This window comes from Xyrauchen texanus, chromosome 9 (assembly GCF_025860055.1).
Source record: "Xyrauchen texanus isolate HMW12.3.18 chromosome 9, RBS_HiC_50CHRs, whole genome shotgun sequence".
Lineage (NCBI taxonomy): Eukaryota > Metazoa > Chordata > Actinopteri > Cypriniformes > Catostomidae > Xyrauchen > Xyrauchen texanus.
In genome coordinates this window covers 17,304,271-17,329,373 of record NC_068284.1, presented here as the reverse complement: position 1 = coordinate 17,329,373, position 25,103 = coordinate 17,304,271, and the positions used below count along the sequence as shown (strand labels likewise).

At 39.8% G+C, this 25,103-nt stretch overlaps 1 protein-coding gene across 1 annotated transcript in view; it reads left to right on the top strand.

Annotated features, from left to right (window-relative positions):
* Nucleotides 1–25,103, top strand: part of LOC127649257 (receptor-type tyrosine-protein phosphatase F-like) — a 168,050-nt gene that overhangs the window by 37,068 nt on the left and 105,879 nt on the right. The window contains 2 exon segments of the mRNA XM_052134281.1: nucleotides 235–380; nucleotides 4,343–4,484. Coding sequence (XP_051990241.1) covers nucleotides 235–380; nucleotides 4,343–4,484 — 288 coding nt within the window.

The following is a 25,103-nucleotide window of genomic DNA, read 5'->3' as shown; positions in this document are numbered from 1 at the left end:
TGGATAGAATAGTCAATTTTGTGAAGTATAAGATGACTTTAAGGGGAAAAGCCTCTCTCAGTCCCAGCTGCAGGTGTTATGGCAGCAGTTGTTAACTATCCGTTGATATCTCGTTTGACACGGTATTGCGCAACCACATTTCACAAACTAATGGTTGTTCTCTCTCTCTCTCTTTTTCCCTTTTTTTTTTTTTTTTTTTGTACCTTTTCTCTGCTTTCCATCTCACCTCTCAAGGCTTGCCAAATTTCATAAAATCTCCAGAGGACCAGACAGGGATTTCAGGAGGAGTGGCTTCTTTTGTGTGCCAAGCAGCGGGTGAGCCCAAGCCGCGGATCACATGGATGAAGAAAGGAAAGAAAGTTAGCTCCCAGCGCTTTGAGGTGAGTAACTGTCTTTCCCTGCCTCTCCTTAGCACATCACAGTATCTCCCACGCCACGTCATTATGATGCCTTTCTTTTGTTATCATCAGGCTTAAGCCTAAATTCTCTTTTTTTTCACACCTTACACTGCTTTTTTATTAATATATTATTTTGTGTTGTTGTCAGCCACCTCACACCCCTATCTTTTGCCACTTCAATCCCCTCTCTCCATTTCCTGCCCACTCTGAATTATGTTTGAGCTGAGGTTTGAATAGGTTTTATATGGAAGACTGGTCCCGCCACATAATAAAAAATAAAAGAGCTTAATCTGTCTTAAAACAGTCAACGCTTGTTGTTGCTACAGAATAGAGCCTGAATACCCACGGATGCGCTTTCATTGCTTGACGTATGTAAGGGACCTGCTAAAACAGCAGAGGTGTCCAAGCATTCATTCAACTGACTTATGCCTATTATATATAAGTGTAACAGTTCAGGAAAGGAGGGTGCAGGAACTGAATTATCAATTAACATAACTTTAATTAGACAGAACATCAATCTGAAAACACAGCAAAATAAACACACGCACAAAGAGCGGCTGTGTGTGTGTGTCTCTCTCTCCCTTTACTGGTGTATTTTTACTCTTAAAAACCGTCTCTACTCTCATTGCAATGACAAACAGCTGTTAGAGACAATTATTGCCAGGTGATGATCCTTATCGTTCTCCTCAGCTCAGTCTCCATTCACAAGCCGGCGCTTAACCACGCCCCCACCACCACAATAAGTTATATATATAAAAAACTGTGAAAATGTATTTTAAGATTCTGAAGGATGTAGTAGGCTACACTTTCCCAATATGTGCAATTATATGTATTGTTTTCAATCATTTTAGGGGGGGAAAAATCACTAAAATCCACCAATATGTCATTTTCACATTCCTAAGGTTGTTTCCAGTGTGCTGCATGACAAATTACAAGTCTTATCTATCCAATGTCTAATTATATGTATAAAGTATACATATACAGTATTCACAAAACAAAATCACTTAAATTCACATTTCAAAGTTTGTATGTAGTTGGCTCCTAGTGGGATGCATGACTGACTACAGGTCTTATTTTTTCAATATGACTAAACATACATATACATTATTCAATTATTTAAAATACAAATTCACTGCAATTCACCAAAATTATATTTCACATTTCAAAGGTTGAAGTAGGCTCCTAGTGGGGTGCATGACTGATTTTATTTTTCCAATAAGTCTAATGATATAGTTTTCAGTTGTTTAAGAAAAGAAATCATTAAAATGAATCAAAATCATATTTTCATATTCTAAAGATTGAGGTATGTTCCCAGTGGATAGACTGACTTACTAGAGGTGTTGTTTATACAATATGTCTAAACGTATACACTATTCAATTATTTTTGAATTTTCAGACAGTCCCTTATGTACACCAGGCAATGAAAGCGCATCCGAGCGTTTGCAGGTTTTTTTCTGTAGCTACAACAAAGCTGACTTTTAAGTCAAATGATCTATACCCATATAGTATGGTTATATATTCTTTAACTTAACTGTGATGATGATCTATTTGCATCAAGAGAACGTGGGCAGGAGAAATCAAATATCCAATGAATATCCTCTCAGACATACTGGGTGCATTCCATTCAGACGTGATTATCCCTATTCCCTATTCCCTTCAAAGATTTACCATGCACTGTGAGAGCTTTGGAGCTTTAAAAGGTGTGGGGCTTAACAATAATGATCATTCAGAACAACATTTTTATTGGAAATTCTGTTTGAATCTATCTTACAGCAGGACTATCATGACTGTTCTCCCTTCATTGTGCCCTTCTGAGGGTGATTTATCCTGTTTGGAACACAGGGAAAGACGAGAAATGCCACTTAAAAAGTCACAAATGGAAAAATAAAGTCACAATTACATGACATAAACTTGCAATTACGTTTATATTGCGTAACTGTGACATGATATCTTGCGATTGCTAGAAAAAAGTAATCACAAACATGTCTGTTGCACAAACATGTCCGATTTCTGTGTACAGTGTAATTTGAATATCAGGTTTGTTTTTCATGTTCGTAAAATGTCCTGTGTGAACTTATCTGTGAACTAATCTATAAATAGCAAGAAAGTATTTTAGAAATATTTCTCGTCTTGTTGAGGATGTAACCTTCACGAAGAATGTCATTCATATTCCCCAGAAAAATAAGTATTTCAAGTAAATTCTATTAATCAAAATCAATCACAGTTACAAAATAAAGCAAATTATTCAAAAATGTATTATTTCTGTTATAATCGTGCACCCCTATTTTTAATTGTTTTCCTTTGTAAACAAGCTAAACGGATGTATTTAACCATTGTGCCACATCGTGCTAATTTTCACGTGCAGGAGTGCTGTGTTATTGATATCACGTGAAAACAACTTCAACTTTTAAAAGAGTGTCTCAAGACACCTACGTTCTGTTTAAAAAAACATGTGAAAAAATTGTATGGGAAAAATTGCAATGCTCGATATGTCAGCTGTAGGAATGGAAGTCCACACATGCACAATTAGCTGAACCAACCAATAAAACACTTTTTTTTTGTGATTTGTGCTTAAGAATCAAAATGTATGATACCATTTGTATCAGATTTTATTGCAGATTGGACTTTTGTCAGGAAATGTTAGTCTTTCCTCAGTCAAGTAGTTAGGAGCTGTACTTGCATCACTAGAAAATAGCTGCCCAGGGAGGATGCCAAGCTGGCCGCTGAGTAAACTGACTTGCCTTTTAGGGACATTGGTGGGGGGCCCCATTCATTTCCAGCAGGGGAAAATATAGCTTCAAGAGGAAAATCTCAGCAATTCATCTGTGCATTTACACTTGCCTCCCCCAGATTTCTGCCACACCTGGCCTGCTCTTGTTCTCCCTCAACTTATTTAATGCAGCTTTATCTTATTACCTGTAGCTTTAGCCAGCACCTGGCTACACAGAGTTTACAAACCAGTAAGATCGAGCATGTGTGCTCTTAACCCAAATGCACACAGATCTTCTCCAGGGAGGAGTGCACAGTAGGTTATATACACTGTATTTATCAACTCTGTATTACTAAGTCTCCAGTTCTACAGCCCTATACACACCTTGTTGGCTTAAGGCCTAAGGCACCACAGTAAGACTAAAATCTGTGTATAATTGACCACTTTTTTGTATTAATGAGCACGCCCACATCAGTCTGCATCCAAAGAGCAGAGTACTGCAGAAATTGAGTGCCTGTCATTCACAATGATCTATATATTCCCCACCCCTTGCATTTTTGTTTATTAAATATTTTAAATAAAAATAATTGTATCATGTTTTTAGCTACCAATATAGGACAGTACTCTTGTACTGATTTAACACATTTCAACTTAGTTTTTCCTTTTGCTGTTTCATGTTGCACACGTTCGAGCACTCAGCCTTTCAAAGTAAATTATTTTGTCCATGGGCCCATGTGGACGCATTTGACACATACACACTATGACTACTTTGTGATTACTCTTTTAGCAAAGAGTAATCAGCAGGCACTTACAGCAACGATGCGGACTGTCCACCCGTTCAAATATTTTTCTAATAGATAAAATTGAGCACGTCGCAAAATGTACAACCCAATTTGTAAAAGTGATGAATAATGATTATTTGTACTGTATCTCAACCTCTGTATGCTGAAAACATAAAAAAACTAAAAAGCTTGCAAATGTTATCTTGGCCTTTGCCACAAGACGAAATAATGCCCACCCAAACAAAAGTTCTCAGATATCCCACTTGGATAGACATTTCGGTTGTACGAGAATGACTGAACACATCATAAAGCTGAAAGTTCTGAAGGAAATTAAGATTAAAGACCCACTGCTCTTTGAAGATATACAATCTGTTTGAGGGTTTGCTGTACATTTTAAGATGTGAAGAGAAAAAAGTATCTGACTGTGTGAGTGTTGTCCCTCTCTCCCTCAGGTGATTGAATTTGATGATGGCTCAGGCTCAGTTCTTCGCATCCAGCCACTACGCACTCACAGGGATGAAGCCATCTACGAGTGCACGGCCACCAACAGTGTGGGAGAAATCAACACCAGTGCCAAACTCATCGTGCTGGAAGGTAAGACCCGCCAAAGCGACCTGTGCTTGTAATGGCCCTTGATTTGAGTGTACAGCGCAATACTTTTAAAATATTTAATAGATGTGCCTTTTTTGAAAACAGCATTTTATGTCTTCATCCTAAATGGTCAACGTCCAAAATGGGCGACATAGGAATTTTTCATATCGTTGGACTCGCTATACCCCACTGAATTTGATGATTTTATGACAAACTGTTCAGAAGTTATAAGCAAAAATCAGCTTTTTTCATAGCTCGTGCACAGTAGGGGTAGGGTGCCAAAATGCTGCAGGTAACATCAGGGCCTAATGGTGATAACATGTACCAAGTTTCGTCCCAATCCCTCAAAGATACAGCCTCAAGTTCAATTTTGCACGTTCTTCGTCAAATTCGTTGAAGCACAATTCGAAAACGTTATGGTGTCGTGAGTGCCTCTAGATGATGCTGGCCAATTTTCGTGCAAATCGCACAAACGCCTTTGGACGAGGTCGAAAAAGTATTTTTTTTTTTAGAAAATTCAATATGGTGGAAAAATGACAGAAAATGGTGTGCAATCAAATTGACTTGAGCCAAGGAATCTGAGGAAAATTATTGTGTTTCTAGGACTCACGGTTCAAAAGTTATTAACATAAACGTGAGTACAAATTTGGGCAGTTGATGGCGCTAGAGGTTTTGAGGTAGAGATGCCAAATTTGCTGTGGTTGCTGATCAGACTGTCCTCTTTCTGTGTGCCAAATTTCATAACTTTCCCGCAAGCGTTTCTATGGTCAATGATGCTGGAACTTTTGTCTGGTGCCGTTTTAATGAAACCTAAAGATGACTGCCTGAAGAAAACAATAACATTTCCCTAGTCATTTATGATATGGGGTTACATGTCAGGTAAAAGACCAGGGGAGATCATTACCTCAACGGTCAATGCACAGGTGTACATAGGTTTGGTGATTTCATTTTTCAGGATTATAATGTATCTTGCTTCAGAGCAAAGAGCAAAGCTTGTTTTCAGGAAAGGCATATCAACTCAATGACATGGCCAGCAAACAGGCGGAAAATTTGTGGTGGAAATTTATGGTGGAAATTGAAAAAAATTGGTTCATGACAAGGCTCCATCCTACAAAGCTGATCTGTCAACCTCTATTTGAGAACGTGGAACCAGCTTGATCGAGTATATTGTTTTCATTAGTGAAGTTCACGTGTCAAATAATTCAGGCTATCATAAATGCCAGAGGAGCAACAAAATACAAATGGTCATCATAATTTTTCCTCAACATTGAGTGATTCCATATTTTTTTCTTCTACTTGATCTGGAAAAATATATATGTCATTAATTAAAATAATGTAATTTAATTTGTTTTAGGAATGTTTCACGAAGCCAGAATGTTCAGCTATTTAACAAAAAAATGTTGTGTAATATCTGTGATTTGTTTATTTGCTACGAAGTAAAAAATCTGGGTGAACATCCTCTAAGTGTAGTGATTCCATAATTTTTGCCAGAGGTTGTACATTGACATTTCATTTTTGATTATCTTTCTCACCAAAGAAATTTGCAAAAACATGCACATAGAGTGCTGCGTACTTAGAAGAATTCTAGCAGTATCTGTTTTTATTAGGTCATTGAACCCTGTTTTAAGAATAACATTCCAGCCCGTTCATCAGTTGGCCCCGCAATGCACAAAATCTAATGGGTCTTGCCCTTTCTGTGTCATTTCAGGTCTAGATCTAAACAGGGATATGGCTCAAGGTCCACCTGAGTGTAATGAAATGCAAAAAATCCAGTCCATATTAAAATGAATATGTTAGAATATTCCTCAGATGTCAGAAATGCAATGACCAAGGATTCCTGGTAGTTAACGTCTGACCCACCCAACCAACATGTGTTTGGTATTATACCGGTGCCCCCAGTGTAATCCTCTGTAATCTTATTTTTCACCCTAGTGTAGGAGCAGACAAAGGCCAATTAGTTGAAAGCAGAAGCTTCTAATGAAGAAATAATTTCATGAATGTTGGGGACAGGAGGAGTCCCATGGCCCCGTTCAGACATGAATACACATAGAGAGAGGTGCCATATTGAAGGCAAGCACTTGGATCCTTTAGCTGCTTTTCCACAGCGAAGTGGATAAGCTGGACGCCCACAGGATACTGTGAGACAGAGAATGAACTCTATTTATAGCTCATTGTTCATAGCTAGCAATACATCATTTCTGCCTTACAAAAATTCTCAAAGACCAGCACAAAGGAGAAGGTGAATGATAATGATGTAGTCTAATGACTTAATAAAGGATGTCCTCTGTTGTGCATTGTTAGGGTCTTGGGGATCTCAGCCTCAAATACTATAGATTCTCAGACCTCATCTTTACATTGTCATAGAAGTTTTATGAGGCCTACTTGTAACACATTCGTCTTGATCAAGGTTTTAACAGAGCAAAAATGTGCTGCAAAATGTTTTTTGGACATGGTACCATGGTAATACCATAGTATTTTTTAATGCACCTACATAATGCGTATGATATATATATATATATATATATATATATATATATATATATATATATATAGTACATTGATATTGTAATCATTGAATACCATAGTATATATTTATTAGTTCTGTCAGTAGATTAAATATTGTAATCACAATTAATCACATACTTTTTCAGTTAATTCCAACTAATCGCAGATTTTTAAAGTGCTGAAATTTGACTCTAAATGTATGTCTTTCCTGTCAAAATGTATTTATTTCCTTCTTAGGAAAGAAATCAAAACTATATGTAACAATATAATGCTTTATTAACATTTTACAAACCAAGCCTTTCACAATATAAAGATAGAAATGCATTAAAATATCACCAATTGTAGTAACATTAAACGTTTCCCAAAGTCAAAGTAGGAGTTTGACTAATTGAAAGAACTAGTCTACCCATAGGTTGCCTATTCATTGCATTGGGCATTAAATATCTTCAAATATCTCTCATCCTCCACAATGTTAATAAGCCTGCAAACTGTGGCTATCTGCTTTGTTACAGCTATCGTGTCAGCACCAGTGTCAAGTGCCACTTTGAACTCCACATGAAAAGCGCTTGCAGATAAAAACATCTCATTCTGTGTTTTGGTGATAGTAAAGATTTAGTGTGCTTATGTGATAATTGAAATGCACCTTACTTGGGCTGAAAAAAAAAAAAAAAATTCACAAATTCCATCTAGACTTGTTTTGTACAACAAATTCCATTAAGAGCTCCTTTCCCCATCACTTTATCACTGACACTGTATCACTGTGTTTGTGGGGTGTGTGTCAGTGTAATGAGTCCAGGTAGACACATTGCAAAGGTTCCACCCTTCCAACCATTGTTTATGCTGTAATAAAGGTAAATGCGTTAATCGTGATTTAAGATGTTTTTTTTTTGCGTTAAACTATTTTAATTATGCGATGCCTTAACATGTTAACATTTTTGACAGCTCTAATATTTATTTCAAAATACCATGGTATTACTCTTCTGATACTATCACTCTTGATACTATCTTGGTCCAGCCACTGCACCTTTTTGTAAGGGATATATGTATTATGTTTGCTTTAATCCTTAAATGGCTGGACTGTCAGCAACTATATAGCTATCGTGGTGTGTGGTGGTGTTTGTATCCTGAAATACACTTGTTACCAGGTGGCAGGAAAAGACAAGATCGCTCATATAACAAGCATTTTGTGTGCTTCAGAGTTAAACAGCCAAATTTTTTATGTAAACATTTAAAAAAGTTGGATGACCTGGTTTACAATTTTTGTTAATGTGCTAGAACTTGTTTAAGTAACAGAAATCCCTCCCACCTGAATTTAGCAGGTCACGCACAGCTTGAGTCACTGCTACTGCCTCTATAATTGCTCACTTAAATCATATTGCTAAACAATTAATGTGACCATCACACAATTGATCCCAATGCAAGCAGATGGCAGCTGCGAAAGAAAGTCTGCTGTAATTGCTGATCAGTTCGGTTACTCATTGCTCTATAGAAAGGTGAGCCATGGCGCCGTTTACCACGCATCGTAGCATGCCTTCAGGGCTCACACGTCTCCAAAAACTAGATGTCATAAAAATACCAGCAGGTTTCATTTTAAGTCGGATGCACTTGCACCAAGGTTGTGGGCATTTGTTGCTCACAGCTGTTGCCTGTTGAATAAAAATTGGCTGTGCCTCTGTTGTAATATCATTGGACAGATTCCAAGACAGGCCTCTGTGAATTAATAATGACTTCATGTCACTGCACTCCATTTCTGCTTCTCATTTCTCTGTAGCTGAGAGATTTGACATTATTGACACTCAAGGACTTAAGCAAAGTCAGAATGCAGAGCAGTTTGTTAGATGTACCTGTTTCACATTGTTCAGATTAATTATGTCAATATAATCCTCTAAATCACAACCAGAAGATAAATTTCTGCACTTTTAGCTGATTTGTAGTTCCTTATAGTACCATATAAATACCATGGTAAATGCAAATTGTAATCATTAATTATTTCAGTAATATTACACAATCAAGGGTGCTGTTAAGTCAGTACTTCAGCACTTTTATGTCTGTATAGATTACTGAATTTTAGCTGTGCTGATATATGGACAAAACAGCACAACTGCGTGTGTGATAATGCTTCAACAAACAAGTAACTAAATAAGGAAACACAAAGGGAATTTTGTGTGAAACTACTTTTTTATGCCACGGATGGCCTCACGTCTTATCTCATTAGAGAAATAAAATGGTATATTAGGGTATTTTTTGAAATCTAGCATTAATAATTTGTTCGACTAATACTATTGGATAAAATTATTGTTGTTTTTGAAAAAGAAACCACTAAATAGAGGTAATTTTGATGGGCTTATAACGTAGGGCATGTTACGTACACTAAATGGTGCTATTTAATGCATAAACCATTCTCTTCCTCTGAAAGATTGGGAAATATGAAGCACACAGCTACAAAGTACGCTATCTGGAAACATTTCCATTGTTAATTGGCAAAACTTACCACCTCGTAGATTAATTAGGCATTGAAGCGATCCATTGTAAACTTGTTTTTACTAAATATAAGATGGAAATATACAGTTTTTCATTCAGATGTTAATGTAATAAATATTGATAAATATACACATCTGTCATGTGAGCCTGTTTTGTTTCAGCCAGTATAGACTTGTTGACAAAGAATCTTTAGCCTTTGTCATGCCTGTATAGTCACTTGTTTGATTAATGACTTGCAAGTTAATGGTTAATAACCGGTTAATACTGCCGATTATTCAGTTAAATGAATTTTCCAAAATGTTTATCCTTAATAGCTATTATTTTTCTCTTGATCATTTTGCAATCATATAGTTTCCTGCAGTTCAATTAATGAAGTAGGTTGCTTAAAAAGAGCACAAACTCCAAAACCAGTATTTCTCAGTGCAGACAGAGGTACTTCCATGGCATGCTGTAATGGACACTATTTTCCACAACATGCTGTACTGAGAGCATTTGCAAAAGTTTCCATTTTTGGTGTTAGAAAATGGAAAATTCTAGTGTGGATTAGAGGCGTGCATAGTATAATCAATGGGTTTTCAAATGAAAACATACAGGTGTGGATATGGCCAGAGATTGAAACTGATCTCGTAGATTTAATCTCTTTACCGCTAATTATGTTACTGTAATGCATCACAACATATTGAATTGTGACCTATGTAACTCGATTTGTATCCTATCCTAAGGTAGTTGCTAATACCAGCCAGTTTAACGATTTCACACAGCCCACCAAATCACAATCTAAAAGTAAAAATTTGCACTTTAATCTGGGTGCTTTTTTAGTGCCTGCTGTTTCAAAATCCATTCCAAATGGTAAAAACGAGTTTCTCTCTTGTTTTTTGTCAATTTTCTGACTGACGTGATGACTGCCTGTATGCTTTCATGTATCACATAGTGAGGAATAAGAAAGACTCCCAGTATGCTCTGATCCCACAGGAATGCATTTGAATGATGGATCAGTGGATTTTTTTTTTCTCTGTAAATTTCCTCATCAGATCTTCCCTTCAAGAGCTCTACAGGTACTCTCGCAAAACACCTGGAGCTCTTGTCTGTCAAAGGGGCGCAAACCCAATGGCCCAGTTTACTGACATTGCTCATAGAGTAAAGATTACTTAACCTCTTAAGATCCTTGCCATTTTTGGGGATTTCCGCCTGGATTTGGCCTACCCAAATTAAAAAGCTTCCCATTCCCACATACTTTGGCCTAAAGACACAGTTTTGGTGTCATTTTACAGGAAACCCTTTGAAGTTGCATAAAACACTGCTAAAAATTAAAAAAAATTAAATATATGTTGTCTGAACAATAATAACCCTCCTAAAAAAGAGAGCTTTTTGATTTTTTTTTATATAAATTCATTTTTGAAAGTGTATAACTCAAGCCCTGTAAACCCTAGCAGCAAGCAGACAGTTTTGGCTGTTTCCACTAGATGTCAGCAAATACCTGAAAAAGGAATTTTGTCTGTATCATGTTTTGTTTAATGCCAGTGGACAAATTTGGCATCTTTTATTATTATTCATACTTAAAACTTTTCCACATGCCACACATTTTTAGCATAGCACAGTACACATGGACTGTCCGCGTGTAGCCCCGTTTTTCTAGACATGTGGACAGTCAGCACTGTTGTAGTGGGCATACGTTGAATGTGTCCATATGGGCTCCCAGTCAAAAGAATATTATTGCAGGAGAAAAAACGAAACGAAGAATGTCATAGCCTTTACTTTTAGAGATTTGAACAAACCCCTAACCCATATTATTAAACTTTGCCATGCAACTCATCCCATATCGTTTTGTTATGGACATGAATGATTATGCGATTTGTTGAGAAGAAGTGTGCTATTAATTTTCTAAGTGATCGAACTTCTTCTGAAAAATAGCTCTGACTTGCATTAAAGGAGGGTCTGGTCTGAGCCTTATCAAGTGAACAGAGTATCATAGCAACTTCCCAAAACACCGTAGCAACCATGTAACAACACACTAAAACCACTCACAACACCTTAGCAACCACAAAACAAGGCCCTGGCAGTCACTCATCAAATCATTATGATGGCAAGTTTTGCACAACCACCAATCACTCACATTTTCTCACTGAATTAGCAATTTAGAGAACACTACATTTGGCATTTATTACAATCTTTGACTGGAAGACAGACAGCAGATTTGCGTTGTGCAAAATTTGTCCTAATTTATTTCCCAGCTAGTCAAGTAGAAGCAAAGGCCACTCTGGATAAATACCACCCACATTGGGTACTGCACATTACAATGTTTTCATTAGAACTCGCTTTTGAATATCTTTGAATATCCAGACTTGAATGATAGTGCAAGTCTGTTGTCTGAATGAATAACATGGTCTTTCAATGGAAGGTCAGAATTTGCCTATACACATCTCAGGGAAGCACTCTCATGCAACGCTCGCAAATCCCTTCTACTCTACATTTGTGGTCTCCAACTGCTTTCTCGGCTCCAGTCAACGGTCCGTGTCACAAGTTTAATTTCTCCCACCATCTGCTGGCTTGAAGCCTAGCACTGTAGATCATGAGTGTTTGACAGTTACAAACTGCGTCTGTCAAGCGCAGCCTCTCCCAAGTACTTGTGCAAGATGGCCGGGTGGAATCACTCACCTGGAGTCTGTATCGGCATCTCTGCCGCACTTTCAAGGGCTTTGTAGTTTCACTTGAATAAGTTAAACACAATTAATTCAAATAAAGGATTCGATTTCAGTTAAGGCTTTTGCAACACCTAAACCACTTTAGCAGTGACTATATTCACCGTATAGCACAGTCTTTGATACCTTATTGCTTAATCAACTAATTTTGCAGACAAAGCGGGCCCCTGACATGTAAACAAGGACCGAATGTGTCCTCTATGTGTGAGTTGCAGTGAAATACTTTATTTACAATCCAAATTAAAAGTGTTTTCTGTAATTATGATTAACATCTGTAATTAATCCCGACAGAACATGTTTGTGTCTGTCAGATCTCATAGTAGACATTCGTTGATTCTCTATAGAAGTGACGTTTACAACCCTTGTCCATATAGAGAGCTACTTCCAAGCCAGTTGAGGTTGGAAGGAACTGACATCAATAGATTTTACTGACATATGTCACTGGCTTTAAATCTGTGAAATGATTTCTAGAGCTGATGCAGTATTCTCTGTTGTGCTCCCAAAAAATGCTAGAGAAGCCATTCACTGACTGATGTTGCCCTGGTAATTGTGGATAAGCAACCCTGTGGCTCTGGAAGCCATGCTCACTGAGCTGAGTAATTGGAGCAGTTCAGACTTTGAGCAGTCGTATGTCCAACAGGCTGGTCAGAGTAGCTGCAGGGTGAAGGGATCATAGGCTTAGAGTGTGTTAAACAAATGGATTAATCCAGTCCTGTGAGCAGGTGAGGTAAAAGTAGTAGCTAATTGGGAATTGAAATAGCTTTATCATTCTATTACTAGCTGAAAGCATTTCCTTATTGGAAGCTAAAAGCATTCACAGATTAGCCAAAAATATTAGAATTGTATCTTTAATTTAAACAACACTCGTTTGAGATGCAACTACTTCAATGGTGAAGAACAAACAATAAAAGGCGGAGGATGTAGCATTGGTGGCACTAGGGGTGGGCTACCAGGGCTTATGCTCCAACTGTTGTCAGTAGAGTCCCAATGTTTTTATCATCTTGTAGTGTTGTCAAAAGTGCCAGTAATTCGGTATCAAATCGATACATAGTATGTATGATTTTTTAAATATTAAATAATATATACTGCATATACAGTATATTACTAAATGATACCAGTCTTTCTACAGTATCACTAATACCAAATACCATGTCAATTCAATACCCGAATACTGTCTGTCTTGTTGGAGGCTGCTTTTCAGCACTCATGTGACTAATATACCAGTATATATATACCACTAATATAATACTCATGACTTACCATTGTGGTTGTAATCTGAATGGTCAAATGCCTGTCTTGGTGATATATTGGAAACTATGTTGAGGTGGTCCATCCAGATGCAGTTAGTACAAAATATTTAGATGTATAACCTCCAAAGAGTTGTGCTCAAGGAATTTGCAAACTTTGTCACAAGTCAGGATTTGTGTTATTTGCAAAACATCTTCTAATTTAGCTTAATCCTGATGAATCAATAATAGGCTATAAAACTGTCAATTGTACACAATTTGTGTTGAACTACAGGAAGCAGAAAGGGACAAAATAGTGTTTTTAAATCATGTTTTAAAGTTATAGGCTTCCAACTTCTGATCTTTGAGCATATCAAAGACATAGACAAAAGTTTAGTTTTAGTAATATTTAAAGATTTACTTAATAAAAGACACCCCACAAATGTAACATTTAAACTTTTATAATGAAGCGTATTATATTCTGATATTTCTTCAAAGGATTGCCCCATACATGTCCACAAAGGAACATTTACCAGCCAGTTCCCTAATATATACACTTCAGTCGAACAGTTCAAAATTTGGTTGCAAATGCAAGTGATTTCATCTCATTGTAGTAAGGTGTTGCGTAAAGAATAAAAAATCAATCTTGGTGTTAAAGAATCAATATCGAGATCATTTAAATGAAGATTGTAATGCATCAGTTAATCAATATTTTTACCCACCCCTACATAAGAAATGATTAAGTGGGGGGAAAAACATAAATGTAAATATATGTTAATGTATGACAAGGGGTAAACGCCATACACATAGTGTTTTAAACATCATGAGGGAGGGTAGATGATAACAGAAATTTATGACAGAAGTCTGTTCATGATCTGTGGAAGGTGTTACTCGATTGGACTTACTTAATTTTGTCATGTTTAATTATCATAAATTATTATATAAATCGTTTTTATTGGAAGCTGCATTCAGAATCCACTGGGCTCAAAAATTTATGCTTTTGTATTCAGTCATTTATTTGTTTATTTACTTATTTGACACTATTTAATTAGTCACAGAGCATAAAATCAAATTGCTCACCGTGTTTTCTCCAGAATCCAGAATCGGTCTGTCTTCGCCGGCCAAAGGTGGTCAGCGCAGACCACAACGATCTGCCCAGGTCTGTCGGTCCTGGGCGAGTCCCATCCAATTGTGTCCCAGATCTTGTCGTAGCGAGTCGCGCCATCGTGCCGCTTGATGTCGATCGGCAACCAGACGGTGACTTCGCATGTCCATCTTTCATCCGTCCGCCGCATCAGGTGCTCAGCCCAGCGCTTCTTGGCCTTGTTGGCCAGGTCCACCGCGTCGGCCACCCTGGTCATGGCCCGCAGCTGCTCGTTGCGGACGTGGTCGATCCTTTTAACCTCGACCATGCGGCGCTCGATTGCGCGTTCAGTCACGGCCAGCTTTTGTTGGTCGGCCGCCGTCATTGCCCAGGTCTCGGCCCCATAGAGCATGGCCGGCAGGACGGTGCTGTTGAATAGGGCGGCCCTGATGTCCGGGTCGATGGCTCTGTTGGTGGCCGTCTCGGCAATTGAGCCAAAGCTGACCCAGGCGGCTCGGCGTCGTCGTGCCAGTTCTCGACCAATCTTGTGGTCGGTAGTTAGCTCCTGGCCCAAGTAGATGTATCTATCGACTTGCTGGAGCTGGTGCTGGCCGACATGAAGGGTAGTGTCGGCCACCTGGTCGTTGCGCATCCACTTGGTTTTGGCCAGATTGATTTTGAGGCCGCACCGAGCGCCAGCCTGGTTGAGCTGGTCGAGCCGCTGCTGTACATCGACTGCCGAGCAGCCTATCAGCACGATGTCGTCGGCAAAGCGCAGGTGATTGAGCCAGCGGCCGTTGATCTTGATGCCGACCTCGTCCCAGTTGAGCTGCCGGAAAATTTGCTCGAGGCAGGCGGTGAAAAGCTTGACCCCGCGGCTGACCTCGATGTTAAGCGGCCGTTCGAACAGGGTGATGGTAGTGGCGCAGTTGCTGTTCAGCTCCTGCAGCAGGGCCACATACTCGTCCCCGATGCCTTGTTGTTGGAGGGCGAGCAGCACGGCGTTGATCTCGATCAAGTCGAAGGCCTTCTCGTAGTCGACGAAGGCCATGACCAGCGGCATCTTATACTCCCTGGCCCGCTCGAGCAGCTGGTTCAGTACCTGCACATGGTCCATGGTGCTAAAGCCAGATCTAAATCCGGCCTGCTCGACGGGCTGCTGTTCGTCCAGCTGCTTGGCCAACCGGTTAAGCAGCACCTTGGTGAAGATCTTATACACGGCCGACAGCAGTGTGATCGGCCGGTAGTTGCTGAGCAGCTCGCGGTCGCCCTTCTTGAACAGCAGTACTGTCTTGGCCGTCTTCCACTGTTTGGGGATTTGGCATTGTGCCATGTAGCTGCTGAATCGGGCTGCCATGGCTGTCCAAAGTGAGTGGCCGCCGGCTTTAAGCAGGTCGATCTCAATGCCGTCCAGGCCGGGCGCCTGGTCCGCCTGTGCCTGCTCGACTGCATGTTGGACCTCGCTTTCCAGCACTGGCAGGATGGGCAGCAGCTGGTCGAGCTGAAGGTTAGGTGGGGGGACGGGGACCTTGCTGGCGAACAGGTCACTGTAGAAGCGCCTGCACTCGGCCTCAATACCGGACCGAGTCCTGGTCGTCCGCCCGTTGACCGTCTTCAGTGCTGGTATCTGGCCGCGCTGCTGCTGCATCGCCCGCCTGCACTTTTTCAGGCTCTTGCGGTCCTCTGCTGTCGCCAGCAGGCGCCTCTGTCTATACTGGTCGAGGTCGGTCTTGAGCTGCTGCCGGATCTGCTTGCACAGCAGGCCGTACTCGACATGTGTGGGTCCGTCAGCGCGCATCTGCCGCCGCCTCTGCATCAGGGCCTTGGTGGCGTCCGAAATTCGGCTGGCCCGGCTGTTGGTCGGCACTGTAGCTGCATCGCGGCTTGACTTGAGCAGGCCGATAAAGTGGTCGTAGTCCTGGTCAATGTCGTCTTCAAGCTGGGCCCAGTTGGTGTGGTCGATCAGAGTGTGGAAGACGACTTGGTCAGTGGTGGCCGGCTGCTTTGCCCGGTTGCTGGCTGCCAGTGCGCGCTTTTCGGTCCTGCCATCGATGACCAGCTTGGCCCTTACCGGCCGATGGTCGCTGCCCGTGTCAAAGAACTTGCGGCCGATGACAGCGACGTCCTGCAGGATGCGGCGGTGGCTGCAGAGGACGTAGTCGATCTCGTTGGTTGTTTCTCCATTGGGAGACATCCATGTCCATCGGCGGCCGGGGCGCTTCTTGAACAGACTGTTGCCAATAAACAGCCGGTTGGTCTCGGCCATTGCAACCAGTCGCTCGCCCGGTCCATTCCTGTTGCCGCTGCCGAACGGGCCGACAAAGCGCTCGCCATCCAACCCCTTGCCCACCTTGGCGTTGAAGTCGCCCATCAGGATGAGGTAGGTGGCACGGGGGGTAGTGGCTGCCTCATAGAACTGCTCAAGCACATCCTCATCTTGCTCGGCGCAGCCGCTGCTGTTGGTGCATATGTCTGCACGATCCGGATGGTGGCTTTGTTGTGTAGGTGCAAGGTGAGCACGCCGACTCTGGGGTTGGTCACGTCAACCAGGTCAATCATCGGCTACCATCGTTTGGATACAATGAAGCTGATGCCACCGACAGGCCATGTCTCTTCCCTGGCACCCAAGATGACTGTCCTGCCGTCGTCGCGGCGCACGTGCAGCGGCTCTCGGCGCTTGGTCTCGCACAGCCCGAGCACGTCGCAGCGGATGCTGTTCAAGCCTTCCAGGATGGCAGCCAGGTTGGCCTCATTCGACACAGTCCTGGCGTTGAAGGTAGCAATGTCGAGCACCATGGTGTTGGTAGTCCGGTCCTTTGGTCGGTTTCCAGATGGCGGCCTGGTATCTGAGATTCTTAGCAGCCTCTCGTCCCTGGCCGGATCGCTCCGCCGCCGTAGAACGGGCACAGGGGCGTGCAGGGTACTGAGGCCCTTGTTTGTCGTTGTCGTTGCAGTTGGGTTCAGACCTCGGCTTGCAAGGCCACTAGGTCTGTGCCCTCGTCCTTAGCCAGGTGTCTGTCATCTTCTCAGCATGGTTGAACCTGCCAGGAATTGCTTCCCGCTGTTCATCGACGACAGACTCCTGTTTCACCCCCCCGCCACGGTGAGGCGGACGAATAGGACATGGGTGGGATTTTATTTGTTTATTTGCTTATTTGACACTATTTAATTAGTCACAGAGCATAAAATCAAATTGCTCACCGTGTTTTCTACCTTATACAAATAAGGTGCTCCATAACAGATTTCCACATGGCTGTCATGGCTCAAGGTGAATCGGGCTGTTGTGCTTGAGTGGAACGATCACCCTTTGCTTGTGGTAATAGGTCACACATGTGCTCTTATGTACAAACCAGTGTGCTGTAGCATAAATAACAGCCATGTGCCTGTGGCAGAGCTGTAGATCATACTGACACACAAGAAGCTGGAGGACACATAGTAAGGAGGGTGAGACAGAGAGACAGACCTATATGGAGAGAGAGGCCAACAACACGCCTTGCCCAGAATTGATTAAGTGACTGTCGGTTCGGAAGTCAGGTTGAATATTCTGCCCAACAAGAAAAAGTGTATTATTTCAAAGGTCATGGCATGCATTAAACCTCTTTCCCTGCTACCGACTTAGATAAACAGCGTGCTGCTGAAATATGCTGCAGATGGTACTCTGCAGCTTCTAGGGTGCAGTTCACCTTTACACATGCTGCTTTATTTACTTTGTGTATGTGAGGTTGTGGGTCTCTAAAAAAAGCTATGGCCAATTATACAATTTAAAACGTGAGGAGCAACTATTGATTTTTTTCTGTGTCTGTTTCTATTTGGTGTTTGGCCCTTATGGATTCCTAGCATTAAATTCCTATGAAATTGAACACAACAGGAGATTTGACCATTACATACAACACAAGTGTTTTGGCAACCTAGAAAGCTTTTTAGCTCATGCTGTAGGTGCACTGGAAAAAGAAAATATATATATCTTTTTCATGTTTAAAAAATGTATTAATTGATTAAAAAAAATCATATTTACGATATGTCCTTACATCAGCATTGCTGTGATTACCTACGGCACTCGGCCTGTGGCCGAATAACTGCAGTGCTGATTTTGGACCATATAGCACGATTGCAAGTGTGATACTGCTTTTATACAATAGTTCAATGAACAAGTACATTTTAAAAGGAATTAGGTAAAACTGAGTACGGCCATAAAAACGCATTTGTGCATGGAAATACTTTCTTACACGACAATTTGCAATTTGTGAGGGAGAGAGAGAGACGGAGCGTGTGCGATCACCTGTTGCCACACCCAAGCAGAAATTCTGTCAGCTTTCTTATGGTCAGATTTCTCATTGGAAAAATAGTGTCAAAGCAGGGGTATTTCTCCCTATTTCGCAGGAGTCGGTGTGCAATAGTTGATCACTCTATAGTAGTGCAGTGTCCAATGCCATTTTAAACAGCACCCATTGTGTAATTAATCAATCTGTTGAGTCTCAGCTGTGATAAGCGGTAATGCTGAATTGTTCGTTTAAAGCCATTTAAAGCTATTTTCTAGCTTTAGTAGTGTAGTAAGTGCAATAAGTGATCACGAAGAGCTGTTGCATGTAAACGGCTGATGCAGATTCACTTCACGTCACATAACTGGCTCATATTACACGCAAAAATGATCTTTTGCCACCACCTGCTGGCTAACATATGTAATGTATAAAAAAAAGACAAACCATAGCTCTTAAAAGATCTGCACTGCTCTTACACTTTAGTTTAGAATGGCATGAACACAAGCATAGTGACACACACACACACACACACAGTGAAGGGTCTCAGTGCTGATAGTGTCAGACCATCAGTACTCATGGAACATCTCTCGTCCAATCAGATTCGAGGACCATTTGATACTAGAAAATCACTTGCCATTATATCAAACACAGTTGAAAGCGATTCGGTTTGTTTAACGAAGCTTAACATTGTCTTTGTGTTTGTTTTTGAGTTTCCACAGTATGCAATATGTCTTAAGGTCAATATTAGGTCAAAAATGGCAAAAAAAAAGAAACAGCTTTCTCTAGAAACTCAGTCAATCATTGTTTTGAAGAATGAAGGATATACAATGCTTGAATTGACAAAAAACGAAAGATTTCATACAAAGGTGTACACTAAAGTCTTCAAAGACAAAGGACAACTGGGTCTAACAAGGACAGAAAGAGATGTGTAAGGCCAGATGCACAACTAAACAAGAGGATAAGTACATCAGAGTCTCTAGTTTGAGAAACAGACGCCTCACATGTCCTCAGCTGACAGCTTCATTGAATTCTACCCACTCAACACCAGTTTCATGTACAACAGTAAAGAGAAGACTGAGGGGTAAAGGCCTTATGGGAAGAATTGCAAAGGAAAAGCCACTTTTGAAACAGAAAAACAAAAAGAAAAGGTTAGAGTGGGCAAAGAAACACAGACATTGGAAAAGAGTGTTATAGATCTTAACCTCATTGAGCTTTTGTGGGATCAGCTTTTTTGATGAGAACTCTTTAAGTACTTCTGTAATTTATGTATTTATTTATTCAGGTTATAATAGTAATTTTCATATTATTAATGTTCTGACTTCACATTATGATTAGTTGAATGCCACTTTTGTGAATAAAAGTACCAATTTCTTTCCATAAGAGCAAAAACTGTATATTATTCCAAACTTTTGGCTGCGTGTGTGCTGTGTGTATGTATGTATGTATGTATATATGTGTATATATATATATATATATATATATATATATATATATATATATATATATATATATATATATATATAATATGTTACATTTACAGAAAAAAGATAGAAATTTGGCAGCTGTGGTTGCCAGAAATTCTACATAAAAACCAGTGACCATGTTTCAGGCATTACAGGATATCAATTTGGTATCTTTGCTGTGTATTTTGGTTCAATACCTAATCATCAAATTATATATTGTTAATATATACTAAGACTAATATAGACTGACTAAGGCCCTTCTCCCCCGATCGCTCAGTTTGGCCGGGCAGCCAGCTCTAGGAAGAGTCCTGGTGGTTCCAAACTTCCATTTATGGATGATAGCGGCCACTGTGCTCATTGGGACCTTCAATGCTGCAGACATTTTTCTGTATCCTTCCCCAGATCTGTGTCTCGATATAATCCTGTCTCGGAGGTCTGCAGACAGTTTCTTGGACTTCATGGCTTGGTTTGTGCTCTGACATGCACTGTTAACTGTGGGACCTTATATAGACAGGTGTGTGCCTTTCCAAATCATGTCAATCAATTGAATTGATCACAGGTGGACTCCAATCAAGTTGTAGAAACATCTCAAGGATGACCAGTGGAAACAGGATGCACCGGAGCTCAATTTTGAGTGTCATGGCAAAGGCTGTGAATACTTATGTACATGTGATTTTTATTTTTAATAAATTTGCAAAGATTTGAAACAAACTTCTTTCAAGTTGTCATTATGGGATATTGTTTGTAGAATTTTGAGGAAAATAATGAATATTATCAATTTTGGAATAAGGCTGTAACAACAAACTGTGGAAAAATTTAAGCGCAGTGAATACTTTCCAGATGCACTGTACATTTTCACTGTTAACTACAAGATAAATCATACTTTTTTCCCCTAAGAATTTTACAGTATTTACAATATTGTTTTACATTGTAGTACAGTAAAATAAAAAATAATAGTACAGTTTTATCTTGTTTATCTAAATAAAATATATTTTTTTATCAATCATAAGGTGAAAACCACCGTTGACCACTGAATCTTTTTTTACTGTAGCATTTTTACATAATTTTTTCGTTAATATTAAAAACGAACAAAAAAATAAAATAATTGCATCGTACATTCTCAATGCTAAGGCTGTTCCAAAAGGCAGACAGCAACATAGAAAACTTTTTTGGCCTAATTCTAAGGCAGCATCGTATGTATCATTCACTGAGAAGGCAGAATGGATTCGGACAAGCAAAATGGCATATGAAGCGAGATAAATGTATTTATAAATATTATTAATTTAAAACCAAAATCATTGATGATTAAAATGTAGACAGCAGACAGCACATTTTTGAACAGAGCTTCAGTGCATGCTGGACTCTAGCGTTCTAAGGTTCGTTTGCATATGAGCAGCACAATAATTCTGTAATGTAGCTCAACACCAACTGTTAAAATACTTTCTCCAATGTCAGCTTAATATATAGAGACAACTGTAAGTAAACTATTCTGAGGTTGGTTTCCAGAACAATGTAAAAACTATGACACTTTCAAAACATTATGTTGTTTATCTGAGTGGGTAGCAGTGTTTGAGAAACCTATTTGGAAATATGAAGTTTTATAAATCTGTTTGGTTGCACTAGTAATGGGTCAAATTTCACACTTTATCTTTTTAATATGTTGTATGCTGTACATGCATTCAGCGATAAGCCTATAAAACAGATTTTTGGCAAGGTGAAGAATGGGAAAATCTTTTTCTCTCAAAGGAGGGCAAATCTTGTTTTTGAATGATTTCTTGAAATTAATAGATTTATGAAAATTGATGGTGTGCTGTTGTCATATATAATTAAAGAAAACCTTCCGCTGCCTCCATATAGAGATGACATCTTTAATTATTGTCATTCATTACTTTCAAACACACTCATATGAAAATTACAAGGACAATTGTTTTGGAAAAAACTGCAGAGACTTTTGAAGAAATGCTCACAGTCTTAGTACAGTCTTATATATTTCTAAAATGCTGTTAGAACAGTTTGTGTTCAGAAGTTGCCTTACGGAGTACAAACATTTAGTAGGACACATTTTACAAGTAGCAGAGGTCCCACAGTTATTGAAAATCTGAAATTTCAAGTAATTTTAAAATTGTGTTTTCCACGCCTTGAAAATTAATATAAATTTGTATAGCTTTGGTCTGCTCTGAACTAATTGGCTTTTTTTTCCTGAGTTGAGGAATGGTGCGTTCAAGTCCTCCCGGAAAGTTCGTACTTACGAGGTTGGAAATCGTGAATATGACGTTATGTGTGTTCAAGTAATTTTAGTCAGAAAGAACAAACATTTTGCAATTGAATATTTTTCAAGTTTTATCGTAACAGTAAAAAAAATGCATACAAACTGAACAGCACTGTCAAAATCCTCAAGTAAAACAGAATTATTACATTAACATTTTGCTTCCACCATGATTCTGAAATTGACATGCTCCAAACTCGGAAAGCTGTCTTTGAAGAAAATCCAGAGTGTCCCACTCTTAATTACGACTTTGTGGTGGTGTTCATGAGTATTCAACTTTTAAACACGATTATTCTAAAATGACTTGAACTCACCATAAAACCCAGATATGGCTCGCAAGCCATTGTGATATCTGATCTGTGAGTGAACTGTTCTTTTGAGTAAGTTCTTTTCTTTGAATGTGAATAATTTATGAAAATCCTTATCCATTTATCGCAAACCTCTGGAAAAGGTTTTGGAAATTCATTGGTCAAAAAGTGTGGGAATGTAAATATTGAAAGTTTACTTTTTTCTACAACCTTCATATGCTTCTCAACATGCACATGGATAATAAGATGCAAGATCCATCTCAGAAGAATGGGTTGTTCTCTGTGCGAGTCCCCCATGGTGCTTCATCACCATTTAAGCATCCTCTTCTGCTGCAACATGTTTGTGGGTGAGAATAACTATGCCTGACGTGAACGTGGAAAGCGCTCGGGCTGTTTCACAGTGGGGTCTGAGGACAGAGACTTGTCTCTTCAGCAGGGGTTTGATTAGACCCATCACCCTGCGTGCCATGCTCTATTCTCCTTGATAATTGGAGCTGGCAGGAGGTTGGCATGTATCCCAACTGTCCTCCTTTTCGCTCTTTATCCTCCCACGGTGCCCCGTATTACTTCTCATGTCAGCTCCACTGCAGTGTTTGTTACATTCCTCTCCACTTGATGCCTAAGCATATCTAAACCACATTAATGGGAGCCTGTGCTAGGTTTTCACCTTAGCTGGGTTCACTGTTCCCCTTCTCTGCCTATAGGACAACACCGTTCTGTCCTACTTTATCCTGCCTACCTGAAATGCCATTGTTATTCTCTTAAAGGGATAGTTCACCCCCAAAAAATAGAGAGTTTGTCATTTACTCACTCTCATGTTCCAAACATCTATAACTTCTTTTCTTCCAATGAACAGAAAGATGATGTTAGGCAGTGCATCAGTCACCACAGGAAACAGCACAAGAGTGAGAAAATGGTGACTGAATTTGCCTTTTTTGGGGGGAGAACAATCTTTTTAACAGTTACAATTTTATTTTTTTATTTTTTTAATAATGGACTTATTTCTCTGCCATTGTTTCACTTGGATTTCATTGGTTTTCCACAGAACTCATCACTTCTAAATTTCAGGTTCTGTAGATAGTCTTGGAGCATGTAATTTACCGCTTTGCCAAGAACAGTGTCCTCTTTGTTTCCATGGAACTGATTATAGATTTACATTTACATTTACATTTACATTTATGCATTTGGCAGACGCTTTTATCCAAAGCGACTTGCAGTGCACTTATTACAGGGACAATCCCCCCGGAGCAAACTGGAGTTAAGTGCCTTGCTCAAGAGCCCAGCAGTGGCATCTTGGTGGTGCTGGGGCTTGAACCCCTGACCTTCTGGTCAGTAACCCTGAGCCTCAACCACTGAGCCACCACTGCCCCATGGGTTTGTGTTGTGCTACTCTGTTGGCTCTTTTATGGTCACATGCATTAATAAAACTTGGGTGCTTCTGGTCTTGTTCCACAGCCAAGGAGATGATGAAACTGATTGCAAGGGCCTGATCTGGTAAGGTCTCATACCCTTTCAGGGTCTCTGGTTGGCAAAAGTAGATTTCCTATTGTTACTGTGGTACCTGTTGTTAGAGGTCATGACAAGGTATTAGCTCAAAATGAGCAGGAAGAACCTACAAACATCTTATGTGAGCAAGAGAAAACTTAAAGTTGGTTTACATGGCTCACGTAAGGGCTTTAATGCATCACTGATTTCCACTGAAAAAGCTATACAGATAGCATCACAGAAGAGTGAAGTTGCTAGGCAATGTACACTATAAACGGTAAACATAGTGAAAACACAAGAGGCAACATGTTTTTGAGCTTAGGACAGAAAGATGTCCTGGGGATTACTTAAAGGCATGGCAGAAAGAAAGACAAAAGCACTTGTTGAATGTTTTTTTTTCTTTGAATGTCATATCAGTCTAGCTTCCATATTGTTTCTAGGTAGGTAAGCTTGATTTTGTGCGTTATGTTCCAAAATGTGTCAGATCGCAATTCAAAACACACTGCAAGTATGCGTTGCATTATCAGGATTACTGCAAATGACTAAAGGCGACATTGGTGTGAATTCTGTATGCTTCTATGGTGAGTTTTCGCTGAACAAGTAAATCAATATATTTATAGCTAATTACTTGACTAATAACACTTCCAGTTTAATGGCACAGAGTTTGAAGGTAACTCTATTGCCCCCTTGAGTACTGAGGTTTGTTAACACCACAGTAATGCAAGAGCGTATGGTAAACATGTTCAAACAGCTATTTTAACTACATATAATTAATTGGGGAATGATGACGCAAGTCATGTAAAAGGTATTTCAAACGTAATACTTCATCAAAAATAAACAATATTG